Source organism: Microtus ochrogaster, chromosome 24, assembly GCF_000317375.1.
Source record: "Microtus ochrogaster isolate Prairie Vole_2 chromosome 24, MicOch1.0, whole genome shotgun sequence".
Taxonomy (NCBI): domain Eukaryota; kingdom Metazoa; phylum Chordata; class Mammalia; order Rodentia; family Cricetidae; genus Microtus; species Microtus ochrogaster.
The window spans coordinates 29,121,055-29,145,047 of NC_022024.1; the positions used below are offsets into that span (position 1 = coordinate 29,121,055).

The following is a 23,993-nucleotide window of genomic DNA, read 5'->3' on the forward strand; positions in this document are numbered from 1 at the left end:
TCCTGCCCCCATCCTCCCCATCCCCTCTCCCCACCCTCCTCTGCCTGCCCTCCTGCCCCCATCCTCCCCATCCCCTCTCCACCCTCCTCTGCATTCTCTCCTCATTCCCACTGCGTGCTCTTCCTGCTTCTGGTACCACTTTACCCTTCATTCCTCCAGCTCTTTATTACTTTGATAGAAGAAGTTTAGAAAGAGAAAAGTATCCTTTGCCAGATTGGAGAGAACTCTGGTTTGCAGACTTGGATGAAAATGTTTTGGAATTTTTTTTTTTTTTTTTTTTGAGTCAAACCACTTCACAGAGTGCTAGCTAGGTGAAACTCAGGGAGCCTGTCTGCTTAGGCATGACTCCTTCTCACCTGTGACTCCCTGGTCACTTATCTGTAGGGGAAACCCGGTGGGTTCTCTCTGTCTGTTAATGGTGGTGACATGAAGGCACTGGCCTTAGCGCACTGATTGATGAGGGGTGGACGATCTGGGACACATGAAGCTTACAGGAGTGTGTGTGCCTGACACACAGGGCATCCATCTTCCTCTTCTTACTGACGAACTCATCATCTTCGTTTTTAGGGTGTGCAGCCTGACAGGGATATCATTGTGGACATAATAACCTTCTTATGGCAGAAATGCAAGCTGGGAATCCAGAGGATCAGCGTGTCCAAAAGCGACTTTGCAAAATATTCCCACAAGATCAGCACTAGCAAAGTACTCCCTTTTCTTAATTTTTTAAACTCAAGTTGAGTCCACATTTCCAGTCCAGACCTCCCCCCTGATCTACCCCCTAAGTCCCATCCTTTCCAGATGTGTGAGGTGGGAAGCTGTTCTTTGTGTACTTACTGAGACCTTCCTGGGACATGTGCTGCCACGTCCTGGCCCAGTTTGGTTTCAAAAAGTGGAAAACGGTTTCATTTTTAAAGGAACACATACAAGTCTAGGCCGCGTGAGCTTGGGTGGCATTCATCAACAAGAGTGATAGTATGAGCACCAATAAGACGGAAGCACCAGGGTGCTTTCCTTCCCCTGATAATATATATTAGTGTGCTCCTTGGTAATATTTATTGCTTAGCAGAGCTGTTTTCCCCATTGGAAAGAGAAAGCGGGGGATTCAAACATCATAAAACTGGGAACTTAGATAAAATATTTAGTAATAAATGTTTAATTTCTAGTGTGCCTGAACTTCCTACAAACTATTGTACTGATCCAACATTTTGGTCATGTTCTCTATTAAGTGATGATTTGGGTAGATAAATACTGGTCCATCGTAGCTCTGAGAGAATCCTGATGGGTTATGCTTTGGGGATACAGTCCCAAAAGTCAATTTCTGAGCACCTAGAGTAGGGCCAGCACCTGCCCACTTGGCTGACTTTGTATTTTGAGAATATAGCGAATATTGACTATAAGGAAAAGTAACCTCATAAAGTTTCCATAGCTACAGGCATGCACATTATAAGCAGGTGGACATTTATGCATGTTTGTAAATGCATCCATTGTTAAATATTTTATTAAAGTCACTTTATGTTGTTGATGATTGAGATACATTAATAAGGAGGCCTAGGTACTACTTGGCTGTGGTCAGGGCAGGATCAAAGGAGAACTAAAACTGAAAACTTTGCCTCTTCATACAGTATCCTTCTAATTAATTTTGATTGGCATTTTCCTTCTGCAGTGGGTGTATCTCCTGTGGCAGATAAGCGAAGTGATTCACTGCTACCAGCTGGAAGATTTGGACATCGTGATGGTGGCAGAGATCACCTTACGATTAAGTGAAATATTAGAGTCTTTGGGAAGCTCGAAAAGAAAGTTCAGAAAGTCTGCAGGTAAGCAATGGGGTGAAATGCACGGTGAGATTGTTAGCATGTGCATAGACAAAGTAATGATGTGGACATGCATTGGAATTCAGGTAGCTGCCAGGAGCAGTTACCACTGCTGCCCTTCAGGGCTGTGGCATGGCGGCCGGTCTTCCTCTTCAGAATTTTCATCGTATCCAACAGGATAAGTAGGGGTTGTTTTTGTTTTCAATGAGATGAGGTCTCAGTTAGCCCAGGCTGGCCTTGAACTCATTGTAGCAAAGGCTGCACTTGAGCTTCGGATCCTTTCCCCTCTACCCCAGGTGTTGGGCTTGCAGACCTGTGTGACCATTCCTGGCTATTTTCCTGCCTTTCTACAGTCCGTGATTTCCTTTTCCAAGCTCCTTGCCTTATATTCACGATTTTATTATCTTCTTAGTTTACAAGTCTAAAAAAATAGTTTTTGTTTTTTCTGCAGTCAAGAGATGTTTTCTAGATTATCCGTTACTGAAAGCAAAAAAACCAAAATGGGACTATCTTCAAAAGTCTGTTTCTCATTCAATTGCGTTGTTTCATGCATGAGTTACTTTTGGAAGATAATTGTTTTACACTGTTCATAACCAGGCTAAATACAGCCTGAGGTGTTTATTCTTTGTTAAGATATTTCCATCAATATTGGAATATGGCCTATTTGTGAATTAATATGTTGTTTAGTTGGAATCATTAAATGTATTTTTAAAATAGGAAATGTAGTGTTGCCTTAAAGTACTTAACAATTTTTATTCCTTTAGTTTGGACTAGACGTCTCTGGTACTTGTCCAAGTCCATAAGGCCGTGCCCTCTTTTAAAGGACTTTATAGGAACAGAGGGAAGAGCAGTGACCACAGTCATGCCACTGTCTTGTTGAGAAACACAATTCTTGAGTTTTTTTAAAGATTATTTTATATAAGTACAACTTTAAGTACACAAAAGAAACATTTTGATATCTTGTCAAATTATGATGAGTAATTTCTAAATATTATTAATTTAAAAAGATAACTGATTTAGTAGACTAGTTTAATAACCCAGAATCACCCCTGTATTTCTATTTTGTCTTCCCCCATCCTTTTGTATTTCCCTTTGGTATTTGCTCTGTCTTGCTCTCTCTTTTCCTCATCTTTCTCTTTTTTTTCTCACATCCTTTCTCTTTCAGATTCATCTGCAAAAAAAGGGCCTGAGGAATTCCCTGGGACTCCAAAAGGGATCCCGGAAGTCCTTCCAATATTAAAGGTACTGATTGCAGTATTGTTATATTATGGAAATTATAATATATAATGTGTAAAACATGCTATTACATTATTATGGGAATTATAATATATAATATATAAAACATAGTATTTTTTTTTTTTGGTTTTTCGAGACAGGGTTTCTCTGTGGCTTTGGAGCCTGTCCTGGAACTAGCTCTTGTAGACCAGGCTGGCCTCGAACTCACAGAGATCCACCTGCCTCTGCCTCCCGAGTGCTGGGATTAAAGGTGTGCGCCACCACCGCCCGGCTAGTATTATATTTTTATGTTATGGAAAGCATTGTTAAAAATGTGAGTTTTTATTTTCAATATAGAATTTATAAATGTATAGTGGTTCATTGTAGAAATGTCTCCAAGTGTTGAGGCTTTAAGAATTTCTGTTGCTGTGTACTGGTCACTACAGAGACACTCTCCCACTGGGCCTTTCCTCTAGAACAGGTACTACCCGTTCTACACAAAAGTTTAAGACAAGAACCTAGGCAGTCTTCATGTGTGAGTCTCTGTGTGGGTTTGCATGCATGAAGACAGTGCCTGCAGAAGCCACAAGAGGGGGTGAGATCACCCAGAGCTAGAGTTACACAGTTGTGAATTGCCGGGGGTGGGGAAAGGAGGTGTTGGTCACCTCTCCAACCTCTTGGGACGTCTTGCTGTTACACCACTGCTTGTTTGCAGACATCCTGAGTCACAGATGTAAAGAGCGGGATGCTCCACTCAGCTTGTGCCTCCGGAAGGCTGAAGGAGTTCTTACCTGATTGACTTGCACCAAGGATGCTGATGGCACTCAGGAGTGCTTAGTCAGCTTTATGTGGAAGGCGGAAGGGTGCGGAGCTACACGGATGTTTCTCATTGTTTGCTTTACTTACAAGGTTTGAATTACTCCTGTACGTGACCATGGCTGTCTAGATCTGAATGGAGGTGCCTCACGTACACAGCCAACATGCATCTGTTTAGAGGCAGCGCCCAGAGCAATGCATGGGGCCTTCCCTCTGTGATTCTGGTTCTGTGCTTCACGAACAGAAGTCATGGCGAACAGCCATGATGATTTTAATTAAACACAATAGGTTCCTGTGCTGTGGAATTTCCCAGGGGTCACTTTGCCTATCAGCTGTGTGATTTTCTAAGGAGATGTAGAGTACCATGTGTTTTATTATTTGAGAACAAAACACCTCTTATTCACTGTGGAGCATTTACTCAGGGCCCCGTGTTTTATGGATGTCTTTTAAAATGTTTCCCTAGAGAGGAAGCCACTGAATATTTTGACTTGTCTGATAAACTGTACACTAAGTTATGAAAATTGCATTGACATTGGGGAGAGTTTAACAATATACAAAACAAAAATATGCAGCCTTACTGTCTTGATATCCTGTGCTGTTTTCCTATGCCCTCATGCCCTCTTTCAATCTACCTCATATATGTATATCATATATGTATATATGACTTTTGAGACAGGGTTTCTCTGTGGCTTTTTGAGCCTGTCATGGAACAAGCTCTTGTAGACCAGGCTGGCCTCGAACTCACAGAGATCCGCCTGCCTCTGTCTCCCGTGTGCTGGGATTAAAGGCATGCGCCACCACCGCCCAGCTCATATTTATAACATGCAGCATTCTGTTGCTTTGTAATACCATTCTGGCAGCACTTGCCCTGTTGGTTGCTATTAGCCCTCCTTACTGCTAACCTTCTGGAAACCTCTGAAGATCATAATGAAGCTTAGAAACTGAGTATTTCTGGATAGCTTCCCTTGGGACCCCTGATGGATTGGTTCTGGGACCCTCACAGGTGCTAACGTCAGTGGGTATGTGGTCTCTTGTGTGAGGTGATACCATGTTTATATATAACCTGGGCATGCCCTCATGCATGCTTTACAGTCTCTAGGTTACTTTTAATACTGAACACAGTGAATTATGTAACTAGTATTCTGAATTGTTTAAAAATCAATGGCAAGAAAATGTCTGTATATGCCCAGAAGGTTCAGTGTTTTCCTGATTGTGTGTGTGTGTGTCTGTATGAGTGTGTGTGTTGATGGTCCTCTGCTTCCTTCACGGCATGGAGGTCTCAAACAAAGTTTGACCTGACTCCCACCTTCTTCTTCCTCTGGTTGCCTCACAGGTCCATATCCCAGACTGCCCTGTTCCTGCCCTCCCAGATCTAGTTGACCCCCAAATATGGGATATCTCCACCCCAGTGATCACTACCCGCCACCACTTGATCTTAGTTCACCTTCAGGACCCCTTTTCCTTCTCCTCCAGACCCCAGCTTTCCATTTCTGAAACCCATCACCTCGGCCTCAAGTCATTATTACCCCCCTCCTATCTCGGTGACTCCTAATCCCTAGTGACTTGCCTTGCAACACCCCCATTCCCCTGGTGCGTGCCCTCCAGCGCCCACCTCTTAGTTCAGAACCTCTGCCTCATCATTCTGATTCACCTCATAGTCACCAACCCACTTCCTCTCCCTTCCTCTGGGGGCCAGCTTCCCCGTTATGCCTGGCTGGTCACTATTATGGGACCAGCCTTTCTCATTTGTTTGTGTTTTCTTCTAGCCCCTTGCCTTCTCTGCTTCCTCCAGGAATGGATTCGTGAGGTCTCCGGGGTGGCAGTTAACCAAATACTCCTACATTCCTTCCTCCTTTGAACAACGGCCCACCAACTCCCAACTCCCCCTCCCCAAGTAATCCCATGCCAACAGGAAGTAGCCAAATTGGAACAAGTGCCCATATACACAAACAGGCCGGAATGTTTGGTTGGAACCCCTGCTTGTCCCTGCACAAGCAAGAGAAACTTCCCCCAACTCTGTCTGCACCGAGGAAACTCTGAACAAAGGGATGGTGCCAATAGCCCAGTTCTGCATTTCGGGCAGCCGATAGGACCCACCTTTCTGATGTGGCCGGCCCACTCCAGTGCCCATCCAGGAGTTTAGCTTTTGACCATACATGGGCATAGTCTCAGTTCCTGGCTGACATGTTGTCACGGCTCCCTAAGATCTCTAAAATCTCCCTCCCTTAGCCTGGGTGTGCCACTTCCCTGGCCCCATTCTTTGTGACATAGAACAGTCTGCCTTTAATCTGGTCTGATCTGGCCTGTTACATCAGCAGAAACCTAGCAGTTGAGCCCAGAGATTAGCCCTAAACGTGGCTCCACAGGTGAAACCCACTTAAAAATGTTTAGTGTGTGTACGCGCGCGCATGCATCACGGAGCATGTGTGGAGGTCAGAAGGACATTTTGTGGGAGCTGGTTCTCTCCTTCCACAGTGTGGGCCCTGGGAACTGAGCTCAGGTCGCCAGCATGACTGCAAGTGTCATTACTCACTGAGCCTTCTCACCAGCCCTGCAAGCGCTTGGCTTCAAAGGGACAGTTCATCTTTCCGCCATACCCGGTAAATCCTAGGAAATTTAGTGCCAAGCAACTCTCATAAAAGGAGCTGTTGTGAATTGACCTTCTCAAATGAACGTTCATTTTCTAATTACGAGGTCCCAGGGGTACACATTTGAATTCTTTGGTTTTAATTGCACCTTATGGGGAGAGCTAGATTTAAGTGATCTCACGTTGGGAACAGAAACTGGCCTGCGTGAGGGGCAGAGGAGGCATAATTGTCCAACAGTGGTCTGCCCAGGGCTCCCTTGCAGCGCTTACACAATATGCGGCTTCTCGCTTCTCACTTCAGACACAATCAGTCATAACTTCAACTCAGGAAGGTTCTTAAGGACACTTGAGTTTGAGAGTGACAGGCGTAGCGGGCCAGCTCTTGTTCTCCATGCTGTTATGGGGAGGGCACAGGAACCCACGGGGAAATTATAAAGGGCTTGGCTTTTTGGCTTGAACTTTTGTACCAAGCAAAGCCTCTAAATAAATGGATTTCTTAGGTGCCGGTTTTTTTCTCGCAACAAAGGATATCCCACATCACTCCTGAGTGTATGTGTGCACCTGCGTGCGCGTGCGCACACACACACACACACACACACACACACACACACACACACACACTCTTAGTGACTTCTGCTTTTGGCTGAACAATAACCTAGATGACTAAAACATCTCCCTTCTGGAAGATGCCTTCCACATTTTGGGCAAAGCTGAACAGAACTTCAAATACATTGCATAATTCATAAGAAAGCAAGGAAAATTCTAGAGGCCAAACAAACAGGAAGTGAAAACCAGCCTGCTGAGCATGCAGGTGAGAGCTACAGCAGATTGCTGGGCATGCAGGTGGATGCTGCAGCAGGTTGCCGGGCATGCAGGTGGGTGCTGCAGTGGGTTGCTGGGCATGCAGGTGTGTGCTGCAACAGATTTCTTGAGCATGAATGTGGGTGCTGTAGTGGGTTGCTGGGCATGCAGGTGGGTGCTGCAGCAGGTTGCTGGGCAAGCATGTAGATACTGCAGCAGATTGCTTGAGCATGCATGTGGGTGCTGCAATAGGTTGCTGGGCATGCAGGTGGATGCTGCAGTGTATTGCTTGAGCATGCAGGTGGGTGTTGCAGCAGGTTGCTGGGCAAGCATGTAGATACTGCATCAGATTGCTTGAGCGTGCAGGTGGGTGCTGTGGTGGATTTCTGGGCATAGTTACAAACAAGCATAGATTTTTTTAAGAACAACTATCTAGAAGAAGGAGATAAAGCTTCAACTCAGAAAAGATGGAGTTGTCATTGAGCCTCTCCAGAAAGTTAGAACCTACAGACTCCATCCTAGAAAAATATACTGTAAAAGTATATCAGAAGAAGACATTGGTTTTATAGGGAGATATCTCAGATTTCGTCCTGAGAGGAGGAGAGAATGGGAGGAAGGCTCTCACCCCACTGATTCGCAGCCTCGGCGCTGTCCTCAAGTTGCTTTGTTATTTGAACGTGTAACTTGAGTCGTTGGAAACCTCCCTGAGCCTGTGACTTTTGGTGGGGATGGGTTTGCTGAACGATCAAACCATGCATATCCAGGGAAGTGAGGCCGATTCAGTGTTAGCACCCTATGATGCAGTATAGCACATCCCATATTCAAGAGCAAAGGAAAACATGGCTGTATCAGTCCACAATGAGATGCAAATGAGGCATTTGACAAAACCAGCTGCCAGCCTTTCAAACCAAAACTCTTAACAGCTGGAAATAGAGGTCTCTTACCCAATAAGGCACATTATCCAAAGACTGTCAATTAGTGTCACAGCTATGGTACAAGATTAAAAACTGTCCCTTCATTCTGATATAACCACATACAGGTAGCCACCATTTTTCTATTAAACATGTTTTAGAAGTCTTAGGCAGATGAAGACTGTGAACCGGAAAAAAAAAAGCAGTAGAGACCGTACAGGAAGTGATAACTTGGTTTCAAGCACAGACACAACTCATTGCAGGGCATTAGTTCTAACAGCCCACAAGTCCATCAGCACGTTTCATGAATACTGACGACATGGTCTTCAGAACGGCTCCTTTCATCCTACACAAACATGAGTCAGCTGGGCATCCTTGCTTCCTGTCTGCAGGATAGTCACCTTGGGATGACAGGGAACTCCTGGAACCGTACCTGCAGCCTGTCACTTCTGTACAGTGCTAGGAGGCTGTTCTGCTAATGAGGAACATTTGATTGATTTTGTAATGAGAGGTTCTTATTCTGCAGTAGCAGAAGGAAGATGGGGTTTTACTAGCCATAACATGCTCTTGCCACTCAGACCACTGTGGTGGATGTTTGAGGTTATTGTTGGCTGTCTCTCAGGTTTCCTGAGACACTCTAAGGAAGCTCTTGAGAATGGCAGGAGGTCGACAGAGATGACTCGGTTAAGAGCACTGCCTGCTCTTCCAAAGGTCCTGAGTTCAATTCCCAGCAACCACGTGGTGGTTCACAACCATCTGTAATGAGGTCTGGCACCCTCTAGAGGAAGAGACCGGATCAGTAGTCCTCATCCACTTAGACCATGAAACCCAATGTGGACAAGTTCAACACAACTGCCATATACGGGCTGTCCATGCATGCTGCAGCATTGCTAGGGCATTAAAAAAAAAAGTTTTCACCAACAGTTGAAAACCATGGGGAACCTGCGATTCTGTGCTTTGAGCTCTTTTCTGCTGAAGGTACTTAGAGAGCTCATGGGGCATAACTACACTCTGCCTGAGCCACAAAGGTACCAACACCATCCTGAGCCTGTGGTCGAGTGAAGGAAGCATCCAGAAGAATTCATGATGGGGAAATCAAAATGCATATGAAAAATTAAAAAAGTGGAGTTAAATATTGGTCAAGGCATGGTGAGAGAGGTAAAAAAAAAAAAAAATCAGATAGGGCTGGAGAGATGGTTCAACGGTTAAGAGCATTGCCTGCTCTTCCAAAGGTCTTGAGTTCAATTCCCAGCAACCACATGGTGGCCTACAACCATCTGTAATGAGGTCTGGTGCCCTCTTCTGGCTAACTGTATACATAATAAATAAATATTTAAAAAAATCAGAATCACAAATGAATGATTAACAAAAAAGACTCAGTGGCTCCTGTTGGGGCAGCGAGGCAGAGTGACTCTGTGGTTGGCAGTCCAGGGGGCCTTGGTTTTACCTGTATGTGTGAAAGATTCAGAGAAGGGCGTTTGGACATGGCTGATTGTTCTCTGTTCTCTACTAGGCTGCCTGTGAGCACAATGATGCTAAAAAGATGTGTAGACTTTGAAATTGTTCTGTGTTGTTTTCTATGAGCGCAAAGTCTACATCTCCAGTTCTGAGGGTCTGAGAACTTTTTTTTTTTTTTTTAAAAGTAGGACGCTTTCAAATCAAGTGTGTGAAAGACTAGCTAAAACTATGTGGATTTCAAGTTTAACATTTACACGTGTGTTTGGTATGACTAGAATTGCGAAGACAATGCCTAGAACTCACATGTGTGCTCATGAAAGTTTGTTTTTGGAAAATGGTTCAATGTATTATTTTTGTCTTCAATGACAGTACTCAGTATTTAGTTGACGCTAAACATATTTAGTCAGAGACAGAGCGTGGCCGATGTTGGGCAAAGTTTCTGCTGTTTGATTTTGAGTGATTGTTAAAGAGTTTCAGCTTTTGCTTTTCGTAATTTTTGTAAAATTATCCTAGCGAGCTCCTGTGGAACAGCTGTTTTATGCATATGAGCTCCTTGATAAAGCGATCGCTGCGATGAACTGGAATTGCATGCTATCGACTTTGTCGGATGGGTCATCAGTACTCGACCATTGCTATGTCAAGGTAAGAGCGGACAGTCTCACATCAGGTCAATGTTCCCCTTAAGCAGGAAAAGAGCCGGCTTTTCAAGGAGATACGTAAAGTGTGGTTTCCTCTCATAGGCCAGATATAGCTCTTCCCAGAAGAATTCAAGGAGGGATGGTGTCTTTGAGTTTGTTAGTGAAGCAGACATGCTAAGAGAACACGTGTTTTCACATGAGCCAGCTGCTCAGGGCTAGAAGTGAGCAGAATTAAATGGCTATGACTAAGACAGAACTTGAAAGATAACAAGGCATAGCTATTCTTTTAGGCTGTTTTGATAACCATTTTCCTTTTTGTCTTCTACTCTCCTGGACTGAAGGACTCTCATGACATAGACGGGGTGACTTACAAGCCGATCTCCGCGAATAGCTTCATCATGGATTTGCATCTTGAGTTAATTCATGCTCAGCACCGTGTAGCCATTGTACTTCTTGACCAACTGCAAGGTAGCGACCCAGAAGTAACCATATAGAATACATTTGAAGTGCAATTCAAAGGGAGAACCGACTCATTCTTGTGGTTGTGTATTTGTTGCCCACTTTTCCAAATAAGTTTTATTATTTTACATTTGTTTCCTTGGAGTAATATCAATAAATACTTTGGTTTATCAGTTTACACTTTGCATAGCAGGCCAGTAAATTTGTAAGAAAGCCGGGCGGTGGTGGCGCACGCCTTTAATCCCAGCACTCTGGAGGCAGAGGCAGGCGGATCTTTGTGAGTTCGAGACCAGCCTGGTCTACAAGAGCTAGTTCCAGGACAGGCTCCAAAACCACAGAGAAACCCTGTCTTGAAAAAACCAAAAAAAAAATTTCTAAGAAAATATGATTATATTTGCTTGCTTATAGTAAGTTGTTGTTTTGTTAATTCAATGGAGCAAGCATTTATTTAGTACCTACCAAGATCCTTTGTTTCTGCCTTTTTATGTTTTCATCCTTTTATATTTTATTTTAAACGTTTAAATGGTTTTCATAATGGTTTTCTATGTGACCCTTTAGATGTAGAGAGGAACAGATAATAATGAAAAGTCTCTGCTCAGAAGTAAACTGAAAACCCGATAGAGCATTTCTGTTACATAAACCAGCTTCCTAAGGATAATTAGCCATAAACAGTATTTGAAACTGAAAATATGTGGTTCCGAAATGCAATTTAAAGCTCAATAGAATGATTGTGTCTGGTTTCCTTCAAGAATACTCATTATCTCCTATATCGTCCTTCATGGAAGAATGGGGCTTTGTTTGTTCTCGGGGTTACTATTTAATGGTTTACTCTCCAACTGTTGTTCATTAGGTCTTTGAAGGCCAAATGAGTTTCCATGAGGGACCACACACAGATATTGATGGGAGGCCTGAGCTCGATTTTTGCGGAGTTAGTTAAGGTTTCATGCCGTATCCCTGAGTCTCCTTGGCTCTTCTGCTGTTCTTTATTGATCTTCCACCCTAGCCTGTGCTATTATTTCATCCCTCTGCCTCTCTTCACTCAAGTATGCTACCGCCAGACTCATGCTCCGGAAGTGCTGTTTGTGCCTATCTTACCCAAGAGCGTCACGGTGGCTGCCCACTAATGACCACAGCTTTAGATATGACCCATCTGTATCTGCACTGAGAGCTTCTCATAAATCTTATCCTTCAGTGGTATCTGGTTCTATCTTTTCACCAGTCACTATCAGTTAGCACTCATTAGCACAAATAATAAAATTCAGTGGAAGGGGTGTGCTGTCAGGGATCTTCAGGATACCCTATGGCTTAGTCACTGTTCTGTTGCTGCGAAGAGACACTATGGCCAAGGAAGCATAAAAGAAGCATCTGTTCAGGGGCTTCCTCACAGTTTAGAGGGTGAGTCCATGACCATCGTGACAGGGGACTCGGTGTCAGACAGCAGGCATAACATTGGCGCAGTGACTGAGGGCTGGATCTGGATCTATAAGGTAGAGGCAAAGAAAGGGAGTGACTGGGTCTGGCATGGTATTTTGAAACCTCAAAGTCACCCCCAGTGACACAATTCCTCCTACAAGGGCACACCTACTAATTCTTCCTAAAAGGTTCCATCAGCTAGGTACCACATCTTCAAATCTATGAGTCGATGAGGGTCATTCTCACTCAGACCTCCACACTCTGCATACCTTGCAGGGCAGAACCAAAATAGTGTCAGGACTGTTTTGTGGACCAGACCTAAAAGTCATCTCCCTTCCTTGTCCCCAGCCAGCACAGCTCCGTCCATGTTTCTCTCATCTCTCATCTGTATTGTACCACAGTGACAGTCAATCCCAATGGTGCACAGTATGTATACCCACAGTCCTTTGTGTTTTAGGTGAAAATTGCTAGGCTTTCACTGTCCCCGGAACCTTGTATTTTCCAGGGACTATGGTGACACACGTTTTCTAGAAAGGACCAGGGACAGTTTGGCATTTTATGTAAGAACAAGGTAAAGTAGACAAGAGTTCCACAAGGTGATTTTTCTTGAGATGAAACAGAAAATTAAATATTTTTATAATGTGAAAATTCTATGTCCTGAAGTACACCACTGGAAATGGAAAAGAGGAGGTGGCATTGAAACTACGACTTGCCAGATATGGCAGCACAAGCCTGTAGTTCTAACGTGTGGGAAGTGAGAGCAAGCAACAAACGATCACTTCTAGTCCTGCCTGGGCTGCAAGTTCAGGACCAGCCTGAGCCAAATAGGGATCCTGTTTCAACCAAAATTAAACCAAGGTCTGGACTTAGAGTGTAGCGGTAGAGCCCATACCTGGCATGCCCAAGGTCATGGGTTTGTTCCCCAGCATGGAAAACAAAAGGTTTCCTGTTTGGTTTATAATTGGAGGTGTTCTTCAGTTTTACAGATTCCAACTGTTAGCACAAATCCCAAAGGTTTGGAAAAAGTAAAAGAACCTACAAACTCCGAGTGTTTCTCAGGTAGGCGGTTCATGTTGTACCAGTTGTAGCTCAAAAAGTTTAAATGATAACGTTCATCTTGGTCTTTTAGTAACTGTGTTTGCCTTTACAGAGTTAACTGTAATAAATAAAATCAAGAAGAACAAGCTTTCCAAAGCCAGCTACCTGATGCAGAAGGCCCTTTTACTGTTTGAGAAGAACACAGCCTGTACAACTTTGCAGAACTTGTTGATGGTAATATTTCATTTTTCCATTTCTTCTTCTAGTCCTGGCACCCAGCTTGTGTTAAAATGAGTGATTTGTGTGTCTTTCAAAAACTTGCTTTGAGCCGGATGATGGTGTCGCACATATTCAGTCCCAGCACTCGGGAGGCAGAGGCAGGAGGATCTCTGTGAGTTCAAGGCCAGCCTGGTCTACAAGAGCTAGTTCCAGGACAGGCTCCAAAGCTACAGAGAAACCCTGTCTTGAAAAGCAAGCAAGCAAACAAACAAAAACAAAACAAAACAAAACAAAAAAACAAGCAAGCAAACAATATTTTGTTCTTTGGCATCTGATTATGATTCTTAGACCACCTCACATGGAGTGGCCTATCAGGGGGACTAAGCTCTATCTCGAGTCCTGAACTGTTTGGAAATGAGTGTTTTTGTTTCTAGAGACAACTGACATGGGATGCCAACTAAAAGGAGGAGGAGTCAAAATAGGGTAAATTAAAATTGGAGCGGGCACTAGCCCTTCTAGTGCATTCTTTGTGTCAGAATTAAAATGCATACAGCCTATTGACTGAGGTAGTTTCATCCAGACAGAGGTTGCTAACATATAGAGCAATATTCTTGATGTCTTTTAAGAAATGTCATGTTGGGGATGGAACACAGGCCCCATGTATGCTGAGCCCTCTGCCTCCGAACCACCCCAGATCTGATCTTGTTGCTACCTTTAATGTGGTCTCACGCTGGAAATTCTTTTGTCTTTTCTCTGATTCGTGATAGGTTTTAATAGAACTTTCTGAAGATGGTCTATACTGCATGTTAGGAGATCTTCATTTTGCCCCTTGCATGAGCTATGAAAATTTGATAGTATGATCTGTGTTTGTTAGCGTCTCAGCACTTTGAGAAAATGTGTAGAGATACACATCCTAAAAGGATCTTCATTTATTTGGCTCACAGTCTGGGGATTCCATTTCATGGGTCTGTGGTGGTGATACAGTGGAGCCTGGAGGAAGCATTTGCTGTCAGGGAACCCATGTACCGCATGGTGGCCAGGAAGGACAGGGGTGGAATCCTAATATCCCCTTTAAAAGTGCGTCCCAGTGTTAAAGGTCTCACTGCCTTCCAGTAAGGGCTATTGATCAAACCTTTAACATACGGGACTTTGGGAGGCATTCCGTATCCTAATAGAGTACTGACTGCATGACTATTACATGAAACAGAAAGCAATGCTACAAGTAACTTGGCCAACAAGACAAAGAAAAGCCGGATCAAATCCGGGTCAGTTAGGAGAGGTTGAAGACAGAACACATATATGTAGTATGCGAGCATGCAAAGAAGGAGAAACGGAAGCTAGAAGAGAGGCTGAAACATGAACAGACTGCCCCAGGAGAAGGAGGGGAGGAGAAGAAGGCATGGACCAGGAGCAGACTACCAGGCGGGCCTTTCATCCTTTGGTGGAGAAAGGAAGGAAGAGCGGATAGATGCACATGTAAGAGGCTTGTTGATGTGGAGGCAGGAGGATAAGTTGATGCTGGCTTGCCTCAAGAATTTCATAAAGCAGAAAGCAAGGATTTCTGCTAGCGGGAGCAGGTATTTGGAATGAGAAGGAAGGTGAAAGGAGCTGAGAACGGGCGAATGAGAGCAGGAGCTGAGTCCAAGGGAGAAGCCTGGCTGGAAGGCGGAAATTCTTCCTGCAGTTGGAGACTGTGACTTTTCAGAAGCTCCTCCCCTAGAGTGGTCTGATGTATCCGGATGTGCGGTGTTTTGTCGCAGTGACAGCTGAGTATTTGTCATAATGAAGATTTGTGTGGGATTATTAATTTTTTAAAATGGGAATGTTAGACCTCGGACTTCCTAGAAATCAGGTCAGGTTCCTTGAAGCCAGCAGGCACTTGCTGTGGAAGTTAAAACCCACAGATTAGGGTTTTAACTTGGCGTGTAAAAGTATATGGAAATCACATCTCACCTTTGCTCAGGGAACTTTCCTGAAGGCTTCCCTTTTTCTTCTAGCCCCCCCTGACTGTGTTGAACATGACAGCTTTTTTGTTTGTGTTTTTTTTTTTTTTTGACACAGAATTTCTCTACATAGTCTTAGCTGTCCTGGAACTCTCTCTGTAGACCAGGCTGGCCAGGAACTCACAGAGATCCTCCTGTCTCTACCTCCTGAGTGCTGGGATTAAAGGCATGCACCATCATTGCCTGACCAGCAGCTGTTTTTCCTTCTCTTCCACTTTAAGATGTCTTAAGTAATGGTGTTCCTCTCTAGGTACTTTAAGGAAGGTCTTCTCACCCTCTAGGGATCTAACATGTTGGACTCTGGTATGACATACTGTCCCCTCTTAAGGCTTTCCTATCTCAGGGCCTGATCATGGCTTTTCACTTCCCTCATGGTCTCGGGCTCTCTCACCTAACACAGCTCGTAGTGAAGAGTGATCGTGTCAGGTCCTTCTCTGAACCCGCAGCTCTCAGTCTTTGTTACTAGAGGTAGGAACTAAATATTTACAGTACGGAAAAAAAAAAAACCCAAGTTCAGATTGACTAGGGAAGGAAATAAGGCATCAAGGTGGAGACTTGATTGTTATAGAAAAATAATAAAACCGGACCACCCTATAAGATTCCATCAGAGACGAGAAATGGAGAGTCTGAGAAAAGCTAGAAGGATGTGTTTGTGGTTAGCAAGCAGAGTTTTCAAAAACGTGGACATAGACTGGAGTTGAACACTGAATAGCCAAAGATGAGGGATACCTGGAGGAGAAAGAACACTCCAGGCAGAGAGCAATGTGGGCAGCGTCTCAAGAGTCCAGAAGTCCTTGAGTGCTTGTAGCCCCGCGTGGCACTCCCGTGAAGGGCTTGGATGTGGCGGGGCAGGGGGAGGTTGGGGGAAAGACGGTGATGATGCTTGAGAACGGATGGAAAGCAGAGGGACATCCAAAGAGGCTTTGGATGGATCAGTGCTATCATTGTTCAGGGTAGGGAGTCCGTCCTGGCAGTGTCAGGGAAGAGCTTTTGGGTTGGCAGCAGTTGAGTGGGGGATGGGGGTTGATGTCAGCACGGGTGATCTGAACCGGCGGGGTCGAGGAGCCTTGTGGGAAGATTTGCATGTGTTGGGATCCGCCTGTGTTCAGTTCTGTTTTCTCAGCAGACAACTCATGGCTGTGGACTTAGAGGATGTGGACATTCCAGTCCCATCGCTAGGGAGAGTAAAATGTGATTTCTTTAAACAGTATTGCTCTCAGGACTAAGCCCACATGCCCTTGGAGCCTGGTGATATATTGAGACCTTGGATGCTTCCTTCCTGCTTCCATACTACACCATTTCCTTGTTATAGCTCTACTTCCGTCGAGGCAGGGGAGGAAGGGAGTGGGGGAGGGGAGTCTAACTTTCCAGGTCTTTTTAATTCCTAAGACTGTTGGAACTCGAGAAAAATTATGAGTATAATGTCCTAAGAAGCCCCGTGAGATGTGCTTTGAGGCGCTATTCTTTATAAGGAATTGTGCTAGCCAGGAGCATGTTGAATATTTATCTTGAGGTCCCGAATCTTCGGTAGCCACCTCTGCTCCTCAGTGGCAGTTTTCATCCAAGTGTTATGGTGTCATGATCGCTCCTTGGGGCACTCTCCTAAACAGCGCTGTTATGACTCAAATAATTGTCAAACTTTCTTTCCTTATAGAAGACAAATAAACTCCTTTCCCCTGGCAATCATTCTCTCCCGAAGAATATCACAAAATGTTTTACATTATCAGGGTCCTGTAATAAAATTGTCCCCAAATCAGTAATTGATGTGTCACCTGGTGTCATAAAAAGGCATGAAAAGCTTGGGTCTCTTAGGAACTCTTAAATTATTCATTCTCTGTTTTGTTTTTTCGAAAGTTTTCTGCCCTTGTGGAAGCATAATCGTATCAAGTGTCTGTGATCCCAAACCGATTAAAAGTGAGCCAATGTGTGGCCGCAGACAAGGGTCAGACTTTTGATAATGCGAGCTAACCAAATGGGATGGATGGCTTTTTTCCTTGTGTGGAAGAATGCCTTTATCTTATCCTCCTGTCTTTACTATTTGACTCTGATAATCTGCTTTGGCTTTGCCCATGAGGCCATGTCTTTATTGTAAGGGATGGCACCTAGCACCTCTACTGGATGCTTTTCTCCCTTTGAGCCGAGCAGCCACCATGTGGCTTATGTTAGATCATTAGTTCACTGAGGAGTCTACAGATGACCTTTCGGCATCTTAGCAGAGAGCCTGAGATGCTTCTAAGGGATGTTGGGGCAGTGTTCTATGTTGCTGCTTCCTGCATTTCCCTCTCCAAATATCACCGGAGGAGGAATGACTTCCTCCCCATTAGCTATAATCTGTCAGAGCGTGGGTACTAAAGATGCAGAAGGGGCCTACTGACTGCTCCCTCCTTGGAAGCTGAAACCTCAGTAGCAGTATGAAAAGATTGCAACTTCAGGGTACACACCCCGGAACAGTCCCTTGCTGGAAACAGAGTCTCTCTGTGCCCTCTGCACGGGAACAGAGCTTATAACCCTCTGTTGCTACTCCTGTGTGCTAATGAGAAGGCCGTGACCCTGTTCTGGGGATCCTCTGTCCCTCTGATCCCCACTTCATTTTCTCTGTAGCTTCTGTTGCAAAGAAACTCAACTGTTGCATCTGCTTTTCTCCTAATACTGTCTGCTGGAGCTGAAGTAAGTCTGCAGCTGAGATAAAAACCAGCAGCGCCAAATCCTGGTGTTAGTCCCCCAACTCTAAGCAAGGGAGCATTGTGGCTCAGCAGAGTCATTTTTATTATTGATACAGCATGTAATTGTGTAGTCCCGTTTTGGAAGCAGAGCTATGAGGGAAACCAGAGCCACTGGAAGTTCTTGTAAGTCCCGGCTTTAATATTTCCAGAATTTATGTCTGTGTTTCTATCCTGTGAACTGAACTAGCAGTAATTGAGTTTATTTCTTTTTCTTATTTATGGAATTTCAGTCAATTCAATCCTATGTGTTTGTCTTGAGTGAAATATGGATCGTTTTTTCCTGAGACCCTCTCTTTATGTCTGTTCTCTACCGAAGTCTCCCTTTTGGAAGAGCAGAGGTCTTTCTGATTCTGACCCCTCTGACGAGTGAAGGGAGCAGGCAAATGCACGTTGGCCTAAGAACGGCCATTTTGATTCAGGTTCCCTAGCCCCGGGGGAGCGAGAACTTTCCAATGGCTGACCGACTTCTTCCCTAAACCACAAAAATAGTCTTTGTGCAACTTTAGTTCTCTGGAAGCATCATGGCTATTCCTAACGATGGAAGGAACAAATAGATCCGATTGGTTGAACCAAAAGGCTTGCATTGTGTGTTGATTGACAATGACGGAACATTCAGGGAAGTTCTAATCTCTGAATCCTGATGAAAATTGGTGAAAATTGTAACTGTAACTTGGATTTTTTGGCTTATAAACCCCACTCACTTCTGCCCCTGCTCAGGAATATCAGCAGAAACAAGGCTCCCGAGTCTCTGTCCTGTGGCCCTGATGGATCAGTGACCCGCTTATGTGGTGAATATTAGAACCCTTGGAACACATAAGTGCTGTGTCTCTCCTTCCTCGTGGTGCAAAACTGTCTAGATGTAACAACGAGGTCATGGTTTGAACCCTGGGTTTCAAACCCTGACAATGGGTTTGGGCATAGTTACATAGCAGAGGTTTTTCTTTTCATCTGTCCTATAGGTACAGTGAAGTGAATTTACCTGGTTACCTTCCAAAGGTTTTTTTTTTTTAAATTTTTTTCGTTCATCTTTGCATTTCGATACAATAGCATGGTGTTAGGAGTATAGGGTTTGGGTAGAGTTCTGGTTCTCCCAGAGATTGGCTGTATTAGTGATATCCTCTTAAATCTTAAAATATTCATCTATTAATTGTGGTGATGCACACCTTTAATCCCAGCACTTGTGAGGCAGAGGCAGGTGGATTTCTGTGAGTTTGAGGCCAGCGTGGTCTACATTGAGAGTTCCAGGCTAGACAGTACTACATAGTGAGACCCTGTCTCCAAAACACAAAAACAAACAACAAAAGAAAACAGTCAAATATTTGTCTGTTAAAGGGAGGTTCTTAGGAAGACTCGGCGAAATGGTGCATGCAGAATTCTTAGCTTTTGGCACAGAGTGAACAGTCGGTAAGAGGTAGTCACTATTATTATAATTGTTACATTATTACTCCACCCACACTTTGAGCGCTCGGTAGCATTGGATGAGAATTGTTGTCTGAGCCTTGGCTGTATTAGTCGTCACAAGATGACACATCTCTTTCCATGCCTGTTCTTAGCATTATCTTTGAAGCCATGTTTTTTATCCTCTGCAATATTCCTGGCTACAGTTCTTGGGAGGTGACTTAATCTACCTCTCATCTCCTTCCGAGGTGTACCCCATCACGCTGGGACGCGGAATGTTCCTCAGGGAGGTCTCCTGTAGTGAGCATGGCACTTCGTCCCCACAGCGTAGCGATGGCTGTTTACATACATCTTAATCACACCCTCAGGAGGGCATTACATCGTTCCATTAGTGTCGTGATGCCCTGTGGGCAGCAGGCCCGTGCCCGATGTATTTAATGTCAGCCTGTCTTTATAAGCATGGTACACTTCTAAGAGAGGCAGGTCTCCTTTTTCTCTAATGGAACTATAGGCAGAGACATTTGCATTCATCCAGAAATACTTAGGGCCTCAGTTTATGCAGCCCACAGACGCACAAGTGACCGTGAAAAGCATGGTTGCTTCCTTTGCGTGCCGCCACGGAAGCCCCTTTGCTTCGAGGGTCCTAGTTAACCTTTTTCCTTAGATTGGGAAGCCCTTCCATTTCCCAAGGGCGGTCAGGAGAGCATGTGGCGTTAGCTATTTTCGTCATCTGACATGTCTGGGAAAGCAAGCGTGTGAGCTGAGACTGGGAAGAGCTGTCCAGATTCTGCAGTTGTAAGGCCTCAGCATCCGGAAGCACCGCTGTAGATAACCCTCAGGTCTTTACTGACACCCTTTCAAAATTGACTTCAGCTGTTTTTGAGATTTTTTTCTTTCTGGATCCCCCATCAGATACTTCCTTCCGTGTGTTTGAAGGTCTTAACTCACCCCAGACACACTCTCGTGCATGGACGTTACTAGCAGCTACAGGATTTGCCTGACTGAGCTGGGAGTTTATTTTTAACAAGCATTAGGGTCTGCCTTCATTTCTGTCATGGACTTTATTTGACCCAAATCTGGGATTTTATTTTGGACTTTCACTACTTTTTCGTACAAACTTTGATATTTCTGCTCACATATTTTAAATTGGGCCACAGGATCTGAGTCAGGGATCTCCTCTGAAAGTTGGTCAAGACTCAGTCCGAGCATTTTTTTTTTATCATGTAGTTTAAAATGCATCGTAGTAAACACACTTCTCCACCATCACGGTTCAGTTTGGCTTTCCTTTAGAACCCAGTGACTGAATCCGAAGAGATAAATAAGGCACCATGCCTGACATGAGGGCATTCATGAGAAGGCATGGACATTTGGGCACACAGATCGCATACGGTCCAGTACCCACTGAAGTAAAGTCAGTGAAGATGCATGGGGAGGGATGCCTGGGAGCATGGGGTTGCCATGGAGATGTCAGTGGAGGTGATGCTCCAGCAGGGCTTGAGCCAGCAGAGAAGATGTGATGTATCCTGGGAAGGGGTAATTGCATGGGAGTGCATGGTTCTAAAGGTTTAGTCTAAACAGAGAGGAACACAAGACAGTCAAGAGTAGACGGGGAGCTAGAAGATATGTCCATGACCTTCACAAAAGCTCCTTGCCCTTCAGTAGATAGATGCTAGAGGTTGTTTTCAGAGTCAAGACAAGGAGTTGAGGAGACCAGAGAGTGAGCACCTCTTTGTTATAACAGAGAGCAGGCTGTTGGTCGATGCAGTGGGCCGTTTGGTTTTGGAAAGGAGAGGACGTAAGATTACCCTTCCCAAATGTGCTTTAATAGGTGATCCAGGCTTCTCACCAGACTTTGGGGTTAGAGACAGCCAGGAGAGCATTAAGGACATCCTAGAGGAGGAAGCGTGAAGGGGTCTTCAGGGAGAGAAAGAGAGTCTTCCCTGGGGGGAAAAAACAGACCACCGTGAGGTGCCTCATTAGGAGAGACAGCTGCCAGGTTCAGCGTGAGAGGAAGAACCCCTGAACACGGGACGTTTTCCAGCTCTGGGAGGCCTTCATGGAGGGTCTGTCGGAGTTTCCCCACCAGAAAATCTAACTCGGCCCTGGGGGGGAGGGGGGCTGAAGAATCTGGTACCGGGTAAGAAAATAAGCATATTGCAGCTCTGGACAGAACATGCTGAAGGAGCAGCAGATCGCATCACCTCACCAAGTCTCTGCGTTCAAGAGGGCGTGGCCTGACTTCTGTGGGAGGATGAGAATCTGTGATGTGTGGTTTCTTACCGGAAGCAGTGGTTGGCAGTTTTTGCTGCGCTTCAGAATCATTCGAAACCTTTGTTAAAGTTACATATATTCAAGCCCTACTTCTGGATTTTTGTTTTATATTATTGATGGGGCATCCTGGGATACCCTGTTCTGAGATGAGAAAAAAAAAAAAGGCCTTTCTAAGTGGGCCTCGTGTATGGCTAAGACTTGTGACCTTCAGTGCAGAACTCTTCCCCAAGCTTTAGAGAAGTAGAATTTTAAATGATGCATATTTGCAGATCCGTTTTAGTTACTGCCTGTGATTTTAGATCTGGGTGCCAGCCACTCAAACACAGCATAAAAACGACAAGGTAGTTTTATTTTAATGTAGGCCGATCTTTATTATTTTAGGGAAAGCCGTGTCTGGAACCTGGTTTTACTTTTTTTATTTTATTGATTTTTTTTATTGAGCTCTACATTTTTCTCTGCTCCTCTCCCTGCCTCTCCCCTCGCCTTCAATCCTCTCCCAAGGTCCCCATGCTCCCAATTTACTTAGGAGATTACTTCCCATGTAGATTAGATCTATGCATGTCTCTCTTAGGGTCCTCAGTGTTGTCTAGGTTCTCTGGGATTGTGATTTGTCGACTGGTTTTCTTTGCTTTATGTCTAAAAACCACCTATGAGTGAGTACATGTGATAATTGTCTTTCTGGTTCTGGGTTACCTCACTCAAAATGATGTTTTCTATCTCCATCTATTTGCCTGCAAAATTCAAGCTGTCATTTTTTTCTGCTGTGTAGTACTCCATTGTGTAAATGTACCACATTTTCCTTTTCTGTTCTTCGGTCGAGGGGCATTTAGGTTGTTCCAGGTTCTGGCTATGACAAACAATACTACTATTAACATAGTTGACCACGTGTCGTTGTGGCATGATTGAGCATCTTTTGAATATATACCCAAAAGAGGTATTGCTGGATCTTAGGGAAGGTTGTTTCCTAATTTTCTGAGAAATCGCCACACTGACATCCAAAGGGGTTGTACCAGCTTGCACTCCCACCAGCAATACAGAAGTGTTCCCTTTTCCCTACAACCTCTCCAGCATAAGTTGTCATCAGTGTTTCTGATCTTGGCCATTCTTACAGGTGTAAGAGGGAATCTCAGAGTTGTTTTGATTTGCATTTCTCTGATGACTAAGGATGTTGAACATTTCCTTAAGTGTCTTTCAGCCATTTTAGAGTCCTCTATTGAGAGTTCTCTGTTTAGGTCTGTACTCCATTTTTTTTTTAAATTGGATTATTTCTTTCGATGACCAGTTTCTTGAGTTCTTTGTATATTTGGAGATCAGCCCTCTGTCTGATGAGGGGTTGGTGAAGATCTTTTTCCATTCTGTAGGCTGTCATTTTGTTGTGGACAGTGTCCTTTGCTTCACAGAAGCTTTTTCAGTTTCAGGAGGTCCCATTTATTAATTGTTTCCCTCGGTGTCTGTGCTACTGGGGTTATGGTTAGGAAGTGGCCTCCTGTACCAATGTGTTCACGTGTACTTCCCACTTTCTCTTCTATGCAGTTCAGTGTGGCTGGCTTTATGTTGAGGTCTTTGATTCATTTGGACTTGAGTTTTGTGCATGGTGATAGATGTGGGTCTATTTTCATTCTTCTACTTGTTGATATTCAGTTATGCCAGCACCATATGTTAAATATGCTTTCTTTTTTCCATTTGATATTTTTTGCTTCTTTGTCAAAAATCAGGTCTTCGAAGGTATGTGGAATAATATCCGGGTCTTTGATTCAGTTCCATTGTTCCTCCTGTCTGTTTTTATGCCAATACCAGGCTGTTTTCTGTACTGCAGCTCTGTAGTAGAGTTTGAAGTCAGGGATTGTGATGCCTCCAGAAGTTCTTTTATTGTACAGGATTGTTTTGGCTATCCCGGGTTTTTTGCTTTTCCATATGAAGTTGAGTACTGTTCTTTTGAGGTCTGTGAAGAATTTTGCTGGGAGCCTTGGTTTTATAATCTGTACTTATACACGGTGCTAGTTTGAGCACTCCGCCTTGAGCAGCACTTTGGGGCGCACTCAAACGCCGTGAGTCTTTTCTTTATCGAGTTTGGAGTCCAGGTCTCCAAATGGAAACTTCAAACTCTGTATGTCTCCTGTAGGAGAGACGACATGGACATCTAGCAGCAGAAGGGGAGTGCTTGGGATTCTGAAGACAGACGTTTAGTCTTCTTAGTGGTAGGAGCTTCTCTTCTGCATTCGTTACTAACGG

The 23,993-nt window shown here is 44.3% G+C and overlaps 1 protein-coding gene across 1 annotated transcript in view; it reads left to right on the forward strand.

Moving 5' to 3' along the window:
- Cfap54 (cilia and flagella associated protein 54) overlaps window positions 1-23,993 on the forward strand; it is a 252,210-nt gene that overhangs the window by 35,491 nt on the left and 192,726 nt on the right. The window contains exons 13-19 of the mRNA XM_005358276.3: window positions 568-702; window positions 1,664-1,814; window positions 2,977-3,053; window positions 10,113-10,241; window positions 10,579-10,705; window positions 13,088-13,168; window positions 13,260-13,381. Of these exons, the coding sequence (XP_005358333.2) occupies window positions 568-702; window positions 1,664-1,814; window positions 2,977-3,053; window positions 10,113-10,241; window positions 10,579-10,705; window positions 13,088-13,168; window positions 13,260-13,381 (822 nt within the window). The remainder of the gene's footprint in view (window positions 1-567; window positions 703-1,663; window positions 1,815-2,976; window positions 3,054-10,112; window positions 10,242-10,578; window positions 10,706-13,087; window positions 13,169-13,259; window positions 13,382-23,993) is intronic.